General features: G+C 52.2%; 2 protein-coding genes across 2 annotated transcripts; one reads left to right on the forward strand and one right to left on the reverse strand.

Moving 5' to 3' along the window:
• Positions 1 to 12,119: 12,119 nt before the first annotated feature.
• PKMYT1 (protein kinase, membrane associated tyrosine/threonine 1) lies at positions 12,120 to 16,699 on the forward strand. The gene is made up of 7 exons (XM_036279540.1): positions 12,120 to 12,581; positions 13,488 to 13,981; positions 14,651 to 14,757; positions 14,884 to 15,056; positions 15,143 to 15,300; positions 16,414 to 16,494; positions 16,577 to 16,699. The coding sequence occupies exons 1-7, from the start codon at positions 12,231 to 12,233 to the stop codon at positions 16,686 to 16,688; spliced, it is 1,476 nt and encodes a 491-aa protein (XP_036135433.1). The 5' UTR covers positions 12,120 to 12,230; the 3' UTR covers positions 16,689 to 16,699.
• On the reverse strand, positions 16,341 to 20,314 carry PAQR4 (progestin and adipoQ receptor family member 4). The gene is made up of 3 exons (XM_036279541.1): positions 19,851 to 20,314; positions 18,271 to 18,492; positions 16,341 to 18,117 (listed from the first exon to the last, which is right to left on the reverse strand). The coding sequence occupies exons 1-3, from the start codon at positions 20,014 to 20,016 to the stop codon at positions 17,684 to 17,686; spliced, it is 822 nt and encodes a 273-aa protein (XP_036135434.1). The 5' UTR covers positions 20,017 to 20,314; the 3' UTR covers positions 16,341 to 17,683.
• Positions 20,315 to 21,272: the final 958 nt, after the last annotated feature.

A 21,272-nucleotide genomic window follows, 5' to 3' on the forward strand; every position in this document is an offset into this window, starting at 1 on the left:
TGCTTCTTATGTGAGACCTTTGAGCCCATAATACCTGTGGAGACAGCTCCAGCCACCAATGGATTACAGGGCTTTTTCCAGGTATCCCCTCACCTGTAGTCCCCCCAGCAATGAGTTGTGCCTGCACCTCCCCTCCCATCCACCCTTGGGCTGCACCCTAGCTGTTCTCTCTCCCCACACATGGGGGCCTGCACCCAGGGATCATGCTTACCTGAGCACGCACACACCCATGCCTGTGGAACCCATCTCCCCTGACAGACCCACCTTTGCACAAGGCTCCTGCTGGATCCCCTCAGTCAAGTGCCCTGGCATAGCACCCCACATGCCCACTTCCTGGCAGAGACCTGTGACCTGGAATCCTGGAGGGAGGAGCTTCCACTGGCTGCTGGGAGTGGCTCAGGGGTGGCCCCTAGCCCCAGCCACCCAAGAGAGCATGAGATTGCTGGGATGATTCACTTAGGCTTCCTAGGGAGGGCTTTCCTGCCTGCCACTTGCTCCTCCCCATGGCAACAAACACTGGCTCACTGGTCTCTGAGTGGCCTCATGGTTAGCAGGCTGGGTACTGAATTCAGATTCAGATTGAGTTAAGTATCTGCTCTGTCTAGCTAGGGAGCTTGAGAAGATCTGTTCACTATCCTCTAAAATGACGAGACTAGCCCAGCCAGTATGGCTCAGTGGTTGAGTGTCTACCCATGCACCAAGAGATTGCCAGTTCGATTCCCAGTCAGGGCACATGCCCAGGTTGTGGGCCCAATCCCCAGTGGGAGGCATACAGGAGGTGGCCAATTGATGGTCTCTCTCATTCATGTTTTTCTCTCTCCTTCTCCCTTCCTCTCTTTCTCTAATCAATAAAGAAAAAAGAAAAATACAAAATAATAAAATGGTGACGCTAATAGTACCATGGTGTCAGGGCTATTGGGGGAGCTACTTCATACCCTGTTTTACAGATGGGGAAACAGAGGCAGAGAGGAGAAGGAACTTGGCTCAGATTGTACACCTTCTAAGCAGCAGGGCTGGAATTTGAAGCCAGGCAGTCTACCCCCCATCCCACTCCCAGTCCACAGTCTTCCACTCTCTGCTACTTCATATACTTCTGGCAGCAACCAGTTACTCCAGACACTCATTGCTCTTTGCCTGCCCCACACCAATCTGGGCCCAAGATGTCTGCTTTAGACCCAGGACAGCTGAGGGCCCCCTACACAGACCCAGACACACAGACACTCAGTTCATCCTGCAGGGCACCAGGGAAGCTTGGCACAGGAGGAGGCAGGCGGGGAGACCAGGAGGGGCAATGCGGGAGGTAAAGTCCAGGTGCCTGCTTGGCCACTGCCAGAGGGAATGCCAGTGCCCACTATCATTGCCAGGATGCCTGAGTGTTGGCATGGGCATGTGAGAAATGCCAGCCAGTGACGGGCCTCGGGACAGCTTGATGCTGCTTAGGACCAGGGCTGGGCCCAGCCCTTGAATTGCCACTACCCCCAGCACAGCCAGTTCCCTCAGCTCACCCCCAGCCCCAAACAGGCAGGGCAGGTCAGGGCCTGAGAGCACATGTATCTCTTGGGGGCTGACAGAGCTCCTGATGGAGCCCAGGCCTTGGCTATCCTTTGCTCCCAGTCTTGAGGGGATACGGCCCAGCCTCTGAATAGAGGAGCAATTTTTAGGGCAAGAGCTAGAAGCCCAAGGCAAGGTGACAGCCGGAGTGTTAAAAGTGCAAGATAGAGGCCCAGGAAGTATCTAAAATGACACAGCCTATGTTGATAGACTCCCAACCATTGGCTCACAGCAGCACCACCTCCCAGAGTGGAAATTCTGGGAGAATAGCTGGAAGGGCGGCCAAGCGCCTGTAAGGCATACACCTTCTGAACCCATAGCTGTGCTAAAGGCCCCTAAGGTCACCCTCTCCACCCTTTGTGGCAGCTCTTCAGCCCCATCTCTAAATCAGAGCCTCTGGGGCACCTTCCCAGGCATCCCCAGCACTTGCACTGTGCAAAGCTGACCTGCAGTAACTCTCTCTCCTCATCCACCTGTCAGTTTAGTAAAACCTTATGCCAGTGTGAAATACAGTGTACATTCTGAAGTGCGCATAACATAGGAATGTACAATATAATGCCTATGAAGCAAACACCTATGCAGCTGGCACCAAGATCAAGAAATAGAACACAGCCAGCTCCCCAGAAGTGCCCATCGCAATCTCCTCTTTCCTGCTAGGGTAGCCATATTTGCACCTGTGGCCAGTTCCTTGCCTTTCTTACTTCACCTTATCCTGTTTTGTGGCCACATTGAAGGACTTCCCCGAAAACATCTGAGAAGGCCCAGTACTGTTACAGCGACTGGACACATCAGGGCTCTCACCTGGATATGTGGCTAGGAATTCCAAGCCCCAACCAAGTGCTTTGATCTCAAATCCCATGGGATTTGTTCCTGTGACCCCAGGGTGGGTGTGGGAGTCCTGACCCCTCTCCTCCAGATTCCTCCTTTTGGCCTAGACAGATGCTTTGAAAACTGCAAAACACTGTAGAAATGAGGGATTGTTACTGTTATTAAACAATTAGTTCTAGTCCAGCCGGTGTGGCTCAGTGGTTGAGCATCGACCCATGCACCAAGAGATCACCGGTTCAGTTCCCAGTCAGGGCACATGCCCAGGTTGTGGGCCCAATCCCCAGTGGGGGGATTGCAGGAGGTGGCAGTCCATGTTCTCTTTCATCGATGTTTCTATCTCTCTCTCCGTCTCCTTTCCTCTCTAAGATCAATAAAGAAAAAAAACCAATTATTTCTAGGCCCTGTACTAAGCACTTCACATGCATTTTCTCATTTAATGCTCATAATCCCCAAGGATGTAGGAACTGTTATTATTATCCCCATTTTACAAATGTGGAAACAGGCCCAGAGACATAAAGCAACTTGCCCATTATTGCACCGCTTCTGTGTGGCAGAGAAGGAGCCCCAATTTTTCTGACTCTTATGGCCCATGCTCTTACCAGCTATCTGTACTTAACTTTACATTATATCCCTTCCACACAGTGAAATGTCCATTGGAAGCATGTTTTTACATTTCAAAAATATATTTTTAAAAGTCTTTGTGAACTAGGCTTTCAAGAATAGGCAGTTGGAAAGAGGCCTAACTCCAGGATCCCTGGAGATGGAATTAGCAGAGGGGTTGGCAGCTGGAGAGCGGCATGCCTGCTTCCCAGGCCTCCTGGGGACAAGCCTGGGGTCTTTAACAAGGATCCAGGGTGAGTCACAGGGGCTGTGGCTGCCACAGATGCTAATGCAAAGAAAGGGTACAAGGGGAGGAGGAGGGAGCTGACTCCTCCAGAGAAGCTCTGGGCCAAACCTGGGGTGCCAGAATGATCTGTGCACCAGAGAATGTTTGCTGAAGGGCAAACAGTGCAATGGGTAGGGAGCCCTGCAGTCCATGACACCTTTCAGAGACTTGGGGGATGGATGGTCAACAAATAAACCAATAGAGAGGATAGAATTTCAGATAGAGTTAAGTGCAATACGAAAATGAAGCAGGAAGGGGTATGTGATGAGATGCAGAGCATTACAGGGAGAGTGGCCTGGAAGAGTGACTCCCCTATACTCTTGAATGGATAAAAGGTCCCCTCCGTGAAGGAGCAACCCCAGCGCACTAGTGTTAGGAGTCAGCACTAATGTTAGAAATCAGCGCTTGCTCATGTTAAGTCCTTTAAGGGGATCATCCCACTTGAACCTCCAGCTCCGTAGAAAAGCTTTATCAGTTCAACTTTTAGAGGAGAGGAGACTAATTCGAAACTCAGAAAGGCCCAGGTACGTTCCCAAAGTCGTTCAGCCAGGAAGGAGCTGAAAGGGGTGTAAGCTGAGCTCAAGTTTCAAAACGAATGACTGGGAAGGGCGGCCACCGAGGTGGCTGAGGTCTGGAGGCGGCGAGGCTTCAGCCCAGGTGTCTGGAGGGAGAGTTAGCATTTTCTAGTTCCCGAAGCCGAAGCCGCACTTCCGCGGGTCTGAGGAATATCAGTCTGGCATTTCCACCACATGCCCGGTGTGGTGCAAGACCAGTATGTGTGTGGGGCAAGACCAGTATGTGTGTGGGGAAACCAGCGAGCTCAGGGAACTCCGCCCCGTCGGGATCCCAGAGGACGCAAGGACTTCCTGTTCGCCCTTGAGGTGACCGCCTCCTGGAGCTACAACTCTGGGGCAAAACGCGGTGACCGCTCCTTTTATAGATGTGAAAATTAAGCCAGCCCAGCGAGGGTCATGGGTGACGGGACAGGGATCTGGAGGTCGGTCGGCATCCCGGAAACCAGGCGGAAGGAACCCCAAGTCGGCTTCGTACTCGACACAACGCCTCAGCCACAGGGCGGCACTGTGTAGCCACCTCTACCACTGGCCGGCGCCAAGTAGGCTTTGCGCTTGCGCAATGAGAACGCAACGCCCCAGGAACCTGAGGGGCGGGACTGGAGACACGTACGCAGGGACGTGAGGGGCGGGGCCCAATAAGGCTGAGAGCCTTTGATGGGCTGCATCGAAGAGGAGGCGGGGTAAGAGGAGTTCTTGGGTGGGGACTCGAGGCCGGTTTGGAATTTTTGGCGCGAGTTGGCTCCGCGCGCGTTCACGGGCCGTTCCCCCTCCAGAGGGTCCTCTCTTCCCGGCGTAGGGAGCTGTCGACGGTTGACCCCGGCCCTTCTGACCACTCCGAGGGTTTCCCGCGGCCTCTGCTGACCTGGAATCTAGGACCTCGCGGGGCTGCGCCCTGCCCACCCGCTCCAGGTGAGCCCTGACCCGGCTCTGAAGATTCTCCGGCCGGACCGCCCTCCCCACTCCCTCCCCTCGCTCCTGGCGCCCCTTGCCCTTGGAGAGCTCCTCCCGGATCAGCATACCCCTCCCTCATTTCCCTCCGTCGTCTTCCCCTCACTGTCTTGCTGGGTCCCGCCCTGTCCCTCTGCTTACCCTTCTTTGGGCTAGCCCTGCCCCGGGCGGCCCCGCCCACTTCCTCTCTAGAGGCTCGAGTGACTGCCCCTCCTGCTCTCCTGTCCTTCCGCAGCCTCTGTCCCCTTTCATCTGGGAACCCCTTACTACAGCGACTGCCCCTGTCCGGGTTACTTGCCGTTCCCCAGGAAAAGCCCCACCCACGTTCCATCTACAGCCTCTCCCGCGTGACAGCCGGTCTACTCAACTCTGTTCGCCAGGTTTCCCCACGGGCTGTTCGCCAGGTTTCCCCACGCGCACGAAGGTGAATCTGCTGTTGCCCTGCCTGGTAGAAACTCACAGTCTAGTGCGGTAGACTGAGGGTAGCAGATGTGTCCGGCGCAATGACAGGGTGAGGCCTGTGGAAGCTATAGAGGTCACCCAGGCCCTGCCTTTGCTCAGGGCCACCCTGAATTCACTTTGCTCCTTCTACCTACCCTGCCCCGCCCCCAAAAACTATTTGGCCAGGTTAGAGGTGCTAGAATGTAAGTGACATTGGGATGGTCTGAGAACTGGTTTAAGATGTAGGTGTCCAGCCCTGGCCGGTTTAGCTCAGCGGTAGAACATCGGCCCGCGGACCAAAGAGTCTCGGGTTCCATTCCTGTCAAGGGCACGTACCTCAGTTGTGGTTCAGTCCCCGGCCCTGTACTGGGTCATGCGGGAGGCAGCCAATTGATGTGTCTCTCTCACATCGATGTCTCTCTCCCTCTCCCACTCTATCTGAAGATAAAAAATGGAAAAAAGTATCCTTGGGTGAGGATTGAAAAAAAGCTCAGCCGGTGTGGCTCAGTGGTTGAGCATCGACCCATACACCAAGAGGTCACCGGTTCGATTCTGGGTCAGGGCACATGCCCAGGTTGTGGGCCTGATCCCCAGTGGGGGGAATGCAGGAGGAGGCCAAATTCCATGTTCTCTTTCATCGATGTTTCTATCTCTCTCTCCCTCTTCTTTTTTTCCTCTCTCTAAAATCAATAAAGAAAAAAAAAAAAAGATGTAGGTGTGTGTCCAGTGTCTCCAAATGTGACAGGATTGGGTCTGGAGGCCTCAGGGGAACGTGGCATCCCAGTTCTTCACTTTGAGAAACCCTGGAGTGGGATTCCTGAGATAAAAAAGGCAGCCCTGGCCAGTTTGGCTCAGCAGTTAGAGCGTAGGCCTGCAGTCCAGAGACCTGGGTTCGGTTCCCGCTAGGGGCATGTACCTTGGTTGCAGTTTGTCCCCAGCCCTGGTTGGTTGTGCAGCGGCAACCCCTTGATGTGTCCCTTTCATGTTGATGTTTCTCTCTCTCTCTCTCTCTCTCCCCCTATCTCTCCCTCCCACACTATCTGAACAAAGGAAAAGTCCTCGGGTGAGGATAAAAAAAAAAAAAAGAGGCAGAGGAAGGGTCATCACAATACGTAGGGTGAGTCTTCCAGGCAGGCACCCATGGGGGTCCCTCCCTCAGCCCTCTCTCTCCCAGGGACTGGAGGGCAAACTTCAGATGACTGCCCCTCTTGTTTCAGTTACTGACTCACCCCTTTTTAGGTATGGCATACTTTTTTTTTTTTTTTTAATTTAGAGGGGTGGGGAAAGAGAGAGAACATCAACATGAGAGGGAAACATGATCAGCTTCCTCCTGCACTGACCCTATGGGGGATTGAGCCCACAACCCAGGCATGTGCCCTGACCTGGAATCAAATCAGCAATCTTTCTGTGCACAGAGCAATGCCCAACCAACTGAGCCACACCAGCCAGGGCAGGTATAGCATCTTTTTTTGTTTCCTTTATTGATATTTAGAGAGAGAGGAAGGAAGAGGGAGAGAGAGATAGAAACATCAATGAGAGAGAACATCAATTGACCACCTCCAGCATGCTCCCCACTGGGGATTTGGCCCATTACCTGGGCATGTGCCCTGACCAGGAATCCAACCAGTGACCTCTTGGTGCTCAACCACTGAGCCACACTGGCCAGGCAGGTATAGCATCTTTTGATACACTGTGGCTTCCTCTCAAAATTAAACTCCCCTCCTCTTGTTTTCTTGTTTTTGTTTCAATTACAACATTATAGCAACACAAAAAGCCTTTTCTACCTCAACACACAAAGCCACTTATACCTGTAGGACCTCTGTAACTTTGTGTGTCCTTTAACAGCAGTTATTGAGGAATTTGCATGTCAGACACTAGGCTGAACCTTCCCTGAAGTTAATATTACAGGTCTACAAATCCCTGAAGCCAGGTGTGTTTTGGAATTCAAAATGTCAGACTTTAGAAAGCTAACAGGGTGCATATAACATTTATGTGTAACACCAACCATGGGTCTGGGACATCATCCATTAATCAAACACATTGATATTTTTGTCGAGAAATATATGAATATTCACACTTAGAGGGGAAAAAATAAGTCACACTAGATTTTTCTGCCAAATGAATTTTACATGTAGATATCCAGTTGTCTCATTGGTTGAGAAGACTGTTCTTTCCCACTGAATTGTTTTGGTACCTTTGTCAAAATCATAAATATGAGGATTTGTTTCTGAATTTTCAGTTCTATTCCATTGATCTATATGTCTATTCTTAAGTAAATACCATACTGTTTTGATTACTGTAGCTTTGTAGTAAGTTTTGAAATCGGGAAGTATGAATCGTCCAACTTCATTTTGATTATTTTGACTATTCTGAGTCTGGTGAATTTCCATATAAATTTTAGGATCAACTTGTCAATTTCTACAAAGAATCCAGCTGGGATTCTGATAGGATTTTTGCTGAATCTGTAGATCAATTTGGAGAGTATTGCCATTTTATCCATATTAAATCTTTGGATATATGAACATTTAATATCTTTCCATTTACAGGCTGGAGCAAAAGTAGGATTACGGTTGTCCATATAGAAAATAATACAATAATTCATAAATAATAATACAAGAATAAACTTTCGCATACTCACAACTGTAAAACTACTTTTGCCCAACCCTGTATTTAGGTTGTCTTTAATTTCCTAAAGAAGCTGAGGGAAGCCCTGGCCGGTTTGGCTCAGCGGTTAGAGCGTCGGCCTGCGGTCCGGAGAGACCCGGGTTCGGTTCCCGCTAAGGGCACGTACCTTGGTTGCAGTTTGTCCCCAGCCCTGGTTGGGTCGTGTGGGTGTCAACCACTCGATGTGTCGCTTTCACATCGATGTTTCTCTCTCTCTCTCTCCCTCTCACTATATCTGAACAAAATGTCGAAAAATGTCCTCGGGTAAGGATAAAAAAAAAAAGAAGCTGAGGGAAGAAAGTATATATGCATAATGTTTGTTATATTGACAGTCTTATTTACTACATCTGGTTCTCTTCATTTGTTCTTGTAGGTTCAAGTTAACACTTGGTGTCATTTTCTATTCCAGTACAGTTTTGTTTCTTCCCACCTCCTTTGTGTTGTTATTTGCAAGTATATCACACTTCTTTATGTTATATGCCCAACAATACAATTACATATTGTTTTATACAATTGCTTTTTAAAATGTTTTTATTGATTTTAAAGAGAGAGGAAGGGGGAGGGGTGGAGAGAGAGAAACATTGATGTGAGAAACATCAATCTGCTCCTCTTGCATGCCCCCTACTGGGGATGGAGCCCACAATCCAGGATATGTGCCCTGACCAGGAATTGAAGCAGCAACCTTTTGATGCAATCGAGGATGCTCAACCAACTAAGCTACACCAGCCAGGGCTACAATTGCTTTTTAAATTAGTTAAGAGAAGAAAGAAGAAATATACATTTATACTGTGTTTTATATTACATAATTACCTTAACTGGGGCTCTTTTTTTTTTTTTCATGTAGGTTAGAATTATTGTTTGGTATCACATGCTTTCAGCCTGAAGAATTTTCTTAAGTTTTTCTTGTAAAGCAGGTCTGTTGGCAATGAATTCTTTCTGTTTTTGTTTATCTGGGAATGTCTTTATTTTGCCTTTATTTTTGAAAGATGGTTTTGTTGGATATAGGATTCTTGGTTGACAGATTCCCCCTAGCATTTTGAATACGTCATCCTGTTGCCTTCTGGCCTCCACTATTTCTGATGAGAAGTCAGTAGTTAATCTTATGGGGAAACTTGTAAGTGATGAGTCATTTTTCTCTTGTTGCTCTCAAGACTCCTTGTTTTGGTTTTCAGCACTTTTAGTATAATGTGTCTATGTGTGGATCTCTGCGTTTATCTCTACTTGAAGTTTATTGAGCTTCTTGGCTCTGTGAATGTTTTTCTAAATCACACTTGGGAAGTTTTTATCTATTACTTCTTAGCCTATTTTTTCTGTTCCTTCTCTTCTCTCCTGGTGCACTTATTATGCCTATGTTGGTATACTTAATGGTGTCCTACATTTCTCTGAGGCTCTGTTCCTTTCACTTCTTTTTTCTCTCTGTGCTTTAGATTGTATAATGTATATTGATTTGTCTTCACATTCACTAATTATTTCTTCTGCCAGTTCAAATTTACTGTTTAACCCCTCCAGTGATATTTCATTTCAGTTATTGTACTTTTCAACTCTACAATTTCCATTTATTCTTTTAGTAAATTCTATCTTACCATTAATATTCCCTATTTGATGAGATGTTGGCATCATGCTTCCTTTACTTGAAGCATGGTTTTCTTTAGTTTTTTGAACATATTTATAGTGGCTACTTTGAAGTCTTTCTCTGTTAAATCTGACATTTGGTTCCTCTTACAAGCATTTTCTGTTGCTTGTTATTTTTATTCATTCTTTTTAAAATATTTTTATTTTTGCCCTGGCCAGTTTGGCTCAGCAGTTAGAGCCAAATGAGTTGTGGGTTCGATTCCAGTCAAGGGCACATACTTGGGTTGTGATTCGTCCCTGGCCGTGGTTGGGTTGTGAGGGAGACAACCAGTCAATGTGGCTCTATCACATTGATATTTCTCTTTGTCTCTCTCTCTCCCTCCCTCCCTCCCTCCCTCCCACTCTATCTGATAATAAGTAGAAAAATATCCTCGGGTAAGGAATAAAAAAAAATGTATTTTTAAAAAGTATTTTATTTATTGATCTTAGAAAGACAGAAAGAGAAATGGACAATATCAATTTATTGTTCAACTTATTTACACATTTATTGGTTGTTTCTTGTATGTGCCCTGACTGGGGATCAAACTTGTAACTTTGGCATATCAGGATGATGCTTTATACCTGGCCAGGGCTGTCTGTTATTTTATTTTATTTTTTTTAAATATGTTTTTATTGATTTTTTTAGAGAGAGAGAAAAAGGGAGAGGGAGAGAAACGTCAGTGAAAGAATCATCAGGCCCTGGCCAGTTTGGCTCCGCGGTTGGAGCGTTGGTCTGCGGACCAGAGAGTCCCGGGTTCGGTTCCTGCTAGGGGTGCATACCAAAAAAAAGAATCATCAGCCCTGGCCCGTTTGGCTCATCAATTAAAGTGTCGGCCCGTGAACCAAGGGCACATACCTCAGTTGCAGTTCGTCCCCAGCCCTGGTTGGGGTCCTGCAGGAGGCAACCAGTCAATGTGTCCCTCTTGTAGCAATGTTTCTCTCCCTCTCCCCCACTCTATCTGAAGATAAATGAAAAAGTATCCTTGGGTGAGGATTTAAAAAAAAGGAATCATCAATCAGCTGCCTCCTGCACATTCTCTACTAGGGATTGAGCCTGCAACCTGGGCATGTGTCCTGACCAGGAATCAAACCAGCGAACTCTAGGTGCATGGGACAATGTTCAACCAACTGAGCTAATACCAGCCAGGGCTATTTCTTTATTTTCCTGTGTGTGGGTCACACTTTCCTGTGTCTTTGCACATCTTGTAATTTTTTGTCAGAAACTGGACATATATTTTAAGAACTGTGTATACTAGTTCCTCACCCGCCCCCCACCAGGGCTTGTGATTCTTTTTTGCTTATCTGCTTGTTTAGTGATTTGCTGGACCATTGTAGTGACATCTCTTTTCGCAGTATGAAGTTTCTGACATTGCTCCTGAGAGAGCCCACCCTGGGACATGTGTACAGGGACGCCTGGATTGGATTTCAAATGGGGCTCTCTTTGTGCTTTCCCTGATCATATCCACCTGTTAGGGTCCCCCAGTTGCCACTATTTTCTCTATTATTTTTGTTCTGGAGCATCAATTACTCCAGGGTAGCTTTTGAATTCAGTGTTTGAGGTTTGTTCTGATCCAGGAAGGCTCTTTTTATCTATCGCTTTACCTGGTTCTCTCTGGTAAACTAGCTGGTCCATGGTTTATCTTGTTGTGATAATGGAGGCACCGGTCTCCTCCTATTTGCTTACCACCCGAACCTTGATTGCCTTTTTTTTTTTTTTGGTATGTGCTCCTAGAGGGAACTGAACCCGGGACTCTCTGGTCCGCAGGCTGACACTCCAACCACTGAGCCAAACCAGCCAGGGCTTGATTGCCTTTTGAGAGCACCTCTAAACTTGAACTTCCCATATTGTTTCAAATAAAGTCTTTTTTTTTTTTTTTTTTTTTTTTTGTGCAAGGAGAGCTTCAGAGCTCTTTGTTTTATAACCTGCCTCTCCCCCAGGCAGAATCTTTGAGCTCTGGAGTTGAGGGCTGGGACAGTTATGCCCATGTCCCTGAGTTACACTGCAGAGCTAGGGTGGGGGTGGCAGCCTCTGGCCTTCTCAGCTTGCCTCTCTCAGTGTGGACTTCCTTCCTAGGAATGAGCTGGGGCTTGAGCGATTGGGCTGCAGTATTCCTAGCCTGCTGAACCTAAGGCAGAGCTTCTGTCTTACGAGCAGGGGCTGGTGGCCTCTCTGCTACATCCATCTGAAATTTAGCCTCTGCAACATGGAGTTGAAAGTGGAACTCCACTACATGAGTTTTAGTATCACAATTATGAAAAAGAAAGCAAGAAACTTTGGAATCAGACTTTTTTTTTACTTTGGAATTGGAGATAAGGGAGTGGGGGCCTGTGTGAATATTTCCCCCTTACAGTCTTGGAAGAGATTGCATATCTTAAGGTCAAATAGCAGTTGTGACAAGGCAGGGATGTATGCACAGGAGGTCTGGCTCGAGAACCCGCCTTGGTTTAACCTCTGCTCAACTGTGGGAGCCTCTGGGACATGGCCCCATGCATTTCAGTTTATGTTTCTATGATCTCCAGGTACAGACAACTGTACAGGTGTTTATATGTCCTTTGCTTTTTCCCAGCAGGTGCTCATGTCTCCACGGCCTCCATGTTTAAAGCAGAACATGTGTACGGAGTAGACGTGGCTTTCTTCCACAGCCTCTCTGGGGTCACAGGACAAGGAGCTGTTTGAGTGGACACACTTTTTTGTACTCAGCCTCTCAGGGCCTCCTGTGCTGGTCATGCCTGTGCCCACAGAGGATACCCCACCACCTCTGAGTGGTACCCCCACCCCAGTCCCAGCCTACTTCCGCCATGCAGAACCTGGTTTTTCCCTCAAGAGGCCCAGGGGGCTTAGTAGGAGCCTTCCCCCCCGACCCCCTGCCAAGGGCAGTATCCCCATCAGTCGCCTCTTTCCTCCTCGGACCCCAGGCTGGCACCAGCCCCAACCCCGGAGGGTGTCATTTCAAGACAAAGCCTCTGAGACCCTGCAGAGCCCTGGTTATGACCCAAGCCGGCCAGAGTCCTTCTTCCAGCAGAATTTCCAGAGACTTGGCCGCCTGGGTCATGGCTCTTATGGAGAGGTCTTCAAGGTAAGTGGATTGACAGCTCTATAGGCCTGTCTGGAGGAGCCCCCTTGCCTCCCTCCCCCTACCTAGATGGGATAGTATCCTGGGCAGCCTGTTCCCCTTCTTTCGATAGCCCATCTCTCCTGGGCTGACAGACACCCCTCCTCAGTGTTTGATTTGGCTTCTTTCTCATAACCCCCCAACACAGACCCCTTCGAGGGCCTCATCAGTTACACTCTCCCCTTGTCCAGAGCCTGGCACACCTGGCAGTGGCTCCCAGCTACCATCTCCTCCCACCCTGGAGCCAGCTGTGCTGGGGTTCTTGGCAAGCTCTGCCTGGCCCCCAGAATGCAGTGCGTAACCCTGCCCCCTGCCACCTCCCACGCCCCAGACACTTAGACTATATCCTGTACACCGCCTTTTTTTCTTAAAATACATTTTCCAATAATTTATATTTCCTTTAAAATGGTATTTTTTCTTACACAAGTACTACAAACAACATGGGCCCCTAGATTAGCTCTTCTTCCAAGAGGAAACCACTGGGCTTCTCAGGTGGTCATCCTTCCTTCCAGAATTTTCTCTATACATCTCTAGAATTGACCATATAGAGACAAACCCATTAATATTCTACACAGTGGATCACATTGCCTGTATTGTTCTGTAGCCAGCTTTTTAAGCTTCACAATAGTCTGAGAGACCATCCAGGTTAGTATTAAGGTCTGCCCTATCTCTTCCTTGGGCCTCCAGTGAACCAGTGCCCGGGGTGGAGGTTGGTCTCTCTGGTCTTGCTATTGTGTGTGCAGGGGTCTCTAAAGAAGATGCCATGCTGCACCTTCCATACATGTGAAATCTTAATAGAATATGCTGTATTGTTCTGCTAACTGGTTATGTTACCTCCCACCCCACCTGTGGGCACTGTCTCCCTTCCAGGTGCGCTCCAAGGAAGATGGCCAGCTCTATGCAATAAAGCGCTCCATGTCACCATTCCGGGGCCCCAAGGACCGGGCCCGAAAGCTGGCTGAGGTCAGCGGCCATGAGAAAGTGGGGCAGCACCCATGCTGTGTGAGGCTGGAGCGAGCCTGGGAGGAGGGCGGCATCCTGTACCTGCAGACAGAGCTGTGTGGGCCCAGCCTGCAGCAGCACTGTGAAACCTGGGGTACTAGCCTGCCTGAGGCCCAGGTCTGGGGCTACCTACGGGATACCCTCCTCGCTCTGGCCCACCTGCATGGCCAAGGCCTGGTTCACCTTGACATCAAGCCTGCCAACATCTTCCTGGGGCCCCGGGGCCGCTGCAAACTGGGTGACTTTGGGCTGCTGGTGGAGCTGGATGCATCTGGAGCTGGTGAGGCACAGGAGGGAGACCCCCGATACATGGCCCCCGAGCTACTGCAGGGCTCCTATGGGACAGCAGCCGATGTGTTCAGGTAAGGGCTGGGCCATAGGAGGCCCTTCCTGGCGGGGGTGCAGTCAGCAGAGGGAGGGAAATGCCATCCTAGCCCAAAGTCAGGAAGATTTGGCCTCAGGCTGGGAGACAGTGCCCTGAGGGGGTGAAGGCCGTATCCTATAGCTGAGGGTGGTCTACAGAGTCAGGCTGTCTAAGCAGCGAATCATCTGAAGCTGCTTGACTAGCTCTATCCATCTCTTTACCACATCTCCACAAGGAACTATTATTATTCCTTTTATAGGGAAATGGGCACAGTGGGGTTAAGGGACTTGCCCATAGTCCACAGTTAGCAGGTGGTGAAGCTGGGACTGAACAAGGCATTGTGTTCCATGGTCCATGCTGGTAACCATTGCTCTGCCTCTAATGGTCTGTCCAGTTATATCCACAGGACCCTGGTAGTAACACTTATAACCATAGTGTCTATCTAGTAGGGGTACCAGGAGGACTCACCATAGTAGTTTGTGCCTCGCGCTGGGCACTGGGTCCATGCTTCGTGACATGTTCCCCTCATTAGCCCTGCTGAGGCCTTTTTAGACCCCCTTCGCCCAGCCCCTCCTTCCCACCCTCAGGGACATCCTGGGGCTCTGAGATCTGTGGCCCAAGGCTAACCTTGCCTGTCTTCTGTCCCTATCACTGTCCTCTCCCCCAGTCTGGGTCTCACCATCCTGGAAGTGGCATGCAACATGGAGCTGCCCCATGGCGGAGAAGGCTGGCAGCAGCTGCGCCAGGGCTACCTGCCCCCCGAGTTCACTGCTGGTGAGTGGAAGACAAGGATGGGAGGGAACATGGTGCTACAGACTCAGTGGGAGAGAATGGCTGGCTACGGGAGACTACTGGGCTCAGGGCCCAGTCATCCTTGACGTAGCCCTGCCCTGTGGACAGGCCTGTCTTCTGAGCTACGGTCTGTCCTCATCATGATGCTGGAGCCTGATCCCAAGCTGCGGGCCACAGCCGAGGCCCTGCTGGCCCTGCCTATGCTCAGGCAGCCACAGCCCTGGAGTGTCCTGTGGTACATGGCTGCTGAAGCCCTGAGTCGAGGGTGGGCCCTGTGGCAGGTAAGCCTAGTAAAGGTAACAGGCTGGTCTACCCTGCTCCCTGGCCCTGAGTTCTGCCTAGCCTCCCTGGGCCCCTTTCCCCACAGGCCCTGCTTGCCCTGTTGTGCTGGCTCTGGCATGGGCTGGCTCACCCTGCCAGCTGGCTGCAGCCCCCGAGCCCTCCGGCCACCCCGCCTGGCTCACCGCCCTGCAGCTTCCTCCTGGACAGCAGCCACTCCAGCAACTGGGATGACGACAGCATAGGGTGAGAGCTCAAGACGGATGGGTGGGAGTAGGGAGATGTGCTGTTAGCATGGCCAAACCCCATACAGAGGCCAGGCTCCATGGGGATTAGTGATGAACAGGGACCCCCTCCCACAAACCTGGCCCCCATCATACCCTGGGAAGGGCACCAAGGCTGGTGGGAGTGCAGCCTGGTTTGAATGCAGCTGTTTCTTCTAAGCTCAGAGTGTGGAATGGCTGCTTTGCAGAGTACAGTAGAACTGGCACCTTCACACTTAGGGTGCTGCCACACTAGGGAGAGCTAGACGGTGTAGCCCCAACCCCAGTCAAGGCTGTCAGTGCCCAGGAACGAGGCATTGTCCTTTTCAGGGGACAAAGTTCCCAGAGCCTGGCAAGCCCCAATCCTGGGAAGAATTCCTTAGTCCTAGGTGCCTGATGGCCAAGTAAGAAGCTGTAATTAAGAAACTGTGGCAAAGGAAAACCACATGCTCAGGGCAGACAGTTCTCAGGAGAAATCACACCATTAACCCCTTCTTTACAAAAATGTTACCCCAGTGTTGACCTGCTGAGTGACTTAGTTGGTTGGAGCATTGTCCTGTGCACCAAACAGTTGCAGGTTCAATTCCCAGTCAGGGCACATACATAGGTTGCGGGTTTGATCCACAGCTGGGATGTGTATGGGAGGTAACCGATCGATGTTTCTGTCTCACACCCATGTTCTCTCTCCCTCTCTCTCCAAAAAGTAAATAAAAAACATCCTCAGGTGAGGATTTAAAAAAAAAGAGAGAGGAAAAAAAAAATGTCACCCTGTTGTCATAGGGACACCTAAAAGCAGATGTGAAGTGTGAGATAAGATAAGCTTCATTTACTACAGGTTCACTTCAAAGCCAGCTCATCTGAAGCCCAGGTGTTCTGAAAAGGGACAGAGGTTGCCTTTGAGTGTGATCAGGTAGACTAAAAGTTGTGAAAGTGATTTTTTCAAAGGGCATCATCCTTTCATTGTCCTCAACTGTGGCCCCTGCCTGTGTCCAGCAGGAGACTGCACACGGTCAAGGTGGATCTTGTTGTCCCCAAGCCTCCTCCCCGTGCACTCCCCACCACTTGACACCCTGCTTGTTTCACCCACCCCGTGCAGGCCCTCGCTCTCTCCAGAGGCCATCCTGGCCAGGGCTGCCAGGAGCACCTCCTCAACCCCCCAGAGCAGGCACACACTGAGGTGAGTAGGCCCAGGGTCAGAGGTAGGGAGTGGGGGGAGTCCTTTTGAATCCTGAGTGTCATTTGTCTCTCTTTTTCCCCAGGGATTCCCTGGACCTAAGTGACATTGACTGTGAGCCCCCTCAGGGCTCTTTCCCTTCCTTTGAGCCTCGGAACCTTCTCAGCCTATTTGAGGACTCACTGGGCCCAACCTGAGCCCATTTCAGCTTTGGTTCTTTTAACCTTTTAGCTCCTTCCCCATCCTCCTGGAGGCTGGGGTCCCTCTGGGAACTCCCGTAGTCGCTTCTGACTGGCCATGTAATAAAAAGTATCTGAGTCTTGGGAGTACCCAAGCTTGCTTGCATGGCAACACAGTACTTCCTGCCCACTTTATTGACGTCGCCCAGGATCTGAGGGCCCTGGGATGGGCTGAGGCTGAGCCCTGCTGCAGGGCCCAGGCCAACAGATTACAGCTGGGAGCCCCATGCTGTGTGGAACAGAGATTTCCTGAGCAGGCATGTCCCCGGTGGCAGGTTGAGCCGTCAGAACATGGCACTCAAGGTGGAGGGTGGGCCCCCAGCCCAGTGGTCCAGGGCCACTCAGCTCTTTACATCTGTGCCAGTTGCCTGGAAAAAGCAGCAGCAGTCCTTCTGCCCCATGGTCCTAGAATAAGGGGATAGTCCTGCTGCCCAAACCTCTCACTCCAGTCTGTATAGAAGGGAAAAGAGGTGGGTGAGCCTCAGGTGCTGGGAGAGCTGGCATGCAGGGCCAGAAGATGAAGGTCAGGAAACATGGGCTGGTGGCCAGGCCAGCCACCCACAAGGTACCTTACATGAGGGTCCGAGGAAGGGCAGGGTGGGGCTACGGCTCTGGGCTGGCAGGACTCTAGCCGTCAGAGCAAGACTAACACCAGCGTCCCTCTGGCCCAACCCTCACAGGTCACAGAGGGTAAACTGAGGCCCAGAGAAGGACCAGTTTCCTTCTAGCCTGCACAGGACGACAGTGCCCTGGATGAAGGCAGGGAAAGAAGCTGGAGCTCTGAGGTGTGGGTGGGAGGAGAGGCTCATCCACAGGGAAGAATGGGTAAACAGACAAGGGCTCCCAGCTGGGAGGCATCCAGGGAGCCAGTCCCTTGCAGATCAGCAGAAGGAAGGAAGACTGGTGTTGGCCCTAGAAGACTGGGCAGGCTGGCATGATGTGTGGGCGGTGGCTCAGTCCAGGGGACAGGCGTGGTGGGCGGCCCAGAGCAGGTCAGGCACAACACCAGCGTGCAGCTGCAGGATGGAGCCCACACTGAGCAGGTGCATGATCTGGTGTGAGTTGCCCCAGTAGTCGAAGCGGCCTGGTCCCCAGCGTTCTGGCAGACGGGCCACATTCACTAGTCCCCCAAGCAGTGCTAGGGCATCCATGCGAAGGTAGCAGGGCAGGGAGCCTGGAGCTCCAGAGCCCAGTCCCACTCCCCGGGCCCCAAACACCAGGAGGCGGGCACCAGCCTGCCAACCAAAAGCTCGGAGTCGGGCACTGGTGGAGGGGGCGGTGAGGGCCCTCCAGCCAGCCACACCTGACAGCATGGTGTAGCCCACCAGAGCAGCTGGGCGCAGCCAGGGCCTGCAGGCCAGGGTGCAGTGGATGATGGGCAGGGCCCCTGCACAGAGGAGAAAGGCAGGAGAGGGCACATCAGTTTGGGGTCTGCCTGCCCTTTCTACCCAGGACTCATGTGAGTGTCCCCTGCTTCCCCCTCCCCAGTTGCCCCCCCAGCTTCCATTCTTCTAGCTCCCCACCCCATCCTTTGGCTCACCGAGGGTGTTGACGAGGCAGACCCCACACATATCCAGGGCAAGGAGCCGAGTGTACACAGGGCTGCCCCCTTGGTGGCACATGAAGAGATGGTAGAGCACAGAGCCTGCAGGTGGTGCCAGGCAGGCCACACAGTGTGTGCCTCCCAGCCAGCCATCCTTGCCCAGCTGACCCCAGGGCATGGTCATTGGCAGCAGCACCAGGAAGCCCAGCAGGGCCAGCCCTGGGGGAGGGAAACAGTTATCCATCACACAGCTTCAGCACAGAGGACAGGTCATGTCCTCAAGGAGTCCACAGTCTAGAGATAACATGAGAGGAATGAGAGCAAGACAGGTCTTGACAACAGTGATAGACAGCTATCGCCAGACCTGAGACAGAGGAAGGCCTTCAGGAACTTTACTTACTCAGCAGGCTCACAATAGTTCTGGAAGTAGAAGAGATCGTTATCCCCACTTTGCAGGTGAATAAACTGAGTAACCTGTCCCAGGTGACTCCGGCAAGTAGGAGAGAACCCAGGCAGTCTAACTCCCAAGCTGCTGTCACCCCTGCAGCCATATGACTTAACATCCACAGAAAGCAAGGGACCCCAAACCCCAAATCTGGCCTCCATGTGTCACAGAAACATGGAGGAGACATGACTCAAGCTGAGTTCTGAAAAGGACATGTAGGCAATGATAGCAGATCCCAGGGCAACTTAGCTTGTTCCTCCCAACCCCGTGTCCTCTCTTTTCCATAAGTGACCAGACAATTGAAGGCTTTGGGCCCTTCTATTTTCCAAAAGGGGCTAGGCAAGGCAAGGCAAGGGAACAGAAAGAAGCTTGTTCCATCTCCCCAGACACCTGCTCTGAGAGTGCAATTCCTCCCAGCCCAGGCATCCTACCTCGCCCTGCTGGCACTCTGACATTGCCCTCAAAGGGGTCAAAGGTGGGCACTACAGGCTGGCGCTGCTGGCTGCCCACTTTCAGCAGGGTCTAGCCAGGCCACAGTCCCCTAGTAGGGTAGGTACTAAGGCTGGGCCTAGCCTTCTCAGGGGCCCTCTCTTGGCCAGGGCAGGCCAAGGACGGACAGGGCTGTGTCAGCACAGCTCCAGAGAGCTGTGGAGGAGGGGCCCGGCGCCTGTGGGGCGGGGTGGGGGTGGGGAGTGTCTCCACCAGGCGGAGCCCCAAGACTGTGCTGCTCCGGACAGGGAGGGGCTCGGGCCTGGCTTTTGCTCCTGGAACCCTTCTGGGCCAAGTCAACACCCAGGTCCCAGATGGGTGCTGGCTGGGGGGGGGGGGGGGGGGCGGGGTACGCAGGGGGACAGGATTACGAAGGGGCCGGACACCAGGCTGCTTCTCCCCGTGGCTCAGAAGGATTAAGCAGACTTGGTCCCCGACTCTGCTTCCCTTGCCTGCCCTGGGGGCCCCTGTAGGGGTAGCGGAAGCGGACATTGCCGTCCGGGACAATGGCAGCTTTGTCACCGTGGCTCCTGGCAATACCAGGGCCAGGGCAGCCCCAGGACCTGGTCGCTGGGGCACTCCTCGACCAGGGGCCTGGCGCAGGCAGGGCTACCACGGGTATGGGATGTGGGGCGCAGCTCACCATGCGTGTAGATGTTGCCCAACTCATTGTGCAGGTAGAAGAGGCTGCGCAGGCAGCCGGAGCCGCTGCTGGCTGGCCGGTAGCCGGTCAACACGAACTTGTTGAACTGCAGGTGCGGCGGTGAGCTGGCCCAGTCCAGAAGGCGCGGCCCGGCCAGGAACGCCATGGCCCAGCCCGGCGTGGGCAGCCCGTGCTCTTAAGCCCCAGCCTCCTCAGTGGGGCTGCAGTGGAGAGAGGCTCATCCCTGCGCCTGCCCACCGTCCAATGCTCGGTTCGCGCACGCGCTGGTCCGGGGGGTCCCTGCTCGCGCCCCTCTTGCGCTGCGCAAGCGCGGGCCCTACGCCCCCGCGCCAGGGCGGAGGCTGGGAATGCGCGGGCCGCTGGAGCTCAGTGCGGCTGTTCCGCCAGTGCAGGAGTGCCGCAGGGACAGTTCGAGGAGGCAGCAGCGGCGACCAGTAGTCTTTCTGAGGCACTGAGGACGGGTGCGGCCGGACGCGGGAAGGGACGCAAGGCTCCGCCCCAACTAACCACCCCTGCCATCCCACCAGCGATTTGCACACTGGGCTCCAGACATAGACGCTGTGGGAACCAATGGGAACAGCTGACGGGGTGGCCCCGCCCCGAGGCCACCCAGGCCAGCACCCTCTTAGCATAATATATGCAGTGCCGGTCTTATTTGCATGGAGTGGCTTGGAACCCGATGTTCTAGGTCCCGGTGGCTTTGCCGAGTGACCTGGGCGCCTCTCGTCCCGCCTCATTGCATGCTCTGCTTTCTGTGTGCGACCCCCAAGTCAACATACCCTTGGGCACCCACCCTTCCCAGCACAACCCCACACCCAACGCCACCCTCGCAGCCCGGGCTCTGTCCAAGGTGCTGCCAACCCGGGCCGTTTGGACCGGTCAGGTCTAGAGCCTGCACACCCCCACTCCAGGGGTCACCTCTCCACAGGCCCGGCTTCCCCGGAGTGCAGCAAGGCACGCTGAGATGTCCAGGCCTCTGTGGATGTTCCTGACACTCCTGGCGTCTCACCCTTCGGGTCAGGCTTCTTTGAGTTTGAGCTCGACCAAACTCTCTGTTATATCTCACAAAGTGTATCTTTGGCCCCACCCAAGGCAGGCAGGAAATGAAGGGGAGGAAGAGGACAAGTAGCTAGGGGAGAAGGGTCAGTCCCCGCTTGGGTTCATAATAAAGGTGGGCCACGAAGGCATTCCTTCTTCCGCTTAATCTGGCTCACAGCAGGCCTTTTTCTCTCCAGGACCCCGCCCACTCATCCTTCTGCCTGGGCGATTCCTCAGCCCTTTTCGTGTAACGCCCTTAATTTGCATGGACAAAACCAACCCTTGGCTTCAGTATCCTCATCAACATAACTTACCACCACTTAAAGATTTGCAGAGCCCTATACCAAAATAGGTCCTTTATTC

This window comes from Molossus molossus, unplaced genomic scaffold, assembly GCF_014108415.1.
Source record: "Molossus molossus isolate mMolMol1 unplaced genomic scaffold, mMolMol1.p scaffold_m16_p_3, whole genome shotgun sequence".
Lineage (NCBI taxonomy): Eukaryota > Metazoa > Chordata > Mammalia > Chiroptera > Molossidae > Molossus > Molossus molossus.

What these genes read in the sequence shown, in the direction of transcription:
- PKMYT1 (XM_036279540.1), top strand. Translation starts at nt 12,231, where the DNA reads ATGCCTGTGCCCACAGAGGATACCCCACCACCTCTGAGTGGTACCCCC. An exon ending in ACAGCAGCCGATGTGTTCAG is followed by an intron (nt 13,982 to 14,650) that starts GTAAGGGCTGGG and finishes CCTCTCCCCCAG; the next exon opens with TCTGGGTCTCACCATCCTGG. An exon ending in GCCCCCCGAGTTCACTGCTG is followed by an intron (nt 14,758 to 14,883) that starts GTGAGTGGAAGA and finishes CCCTGTGGACAG; the next exon opens with GCCTGTCTTCTGAGCTACGG.
- PAQR4 (XM_036279541.1), bottom strand. Translation starts at nt 20,016, where the DNA reads ATGGCGTTCCTGGCCGGGCCGCGCCTTCTGGACTGGGCCAGCTCACCG. An exon ending in GGGCAACATCTACACGCATG is followed by an intron (nt 18,493 to 19,850) that starts GTGAGCTGCGCC and finishes TCCCTCCCCCAG; the next exon opens with GGCTGGCCCTGCTGGGCTTC. An exon ending in CTGCCTCGTCAACACCCTCG is followed by an intron (nt 18,118 to 18,270) that starts GTGAGCCAAAGG and finishes TCCTCTGTGCAG; the next exon opens with GGGCCCTGCCCATCATCCAC.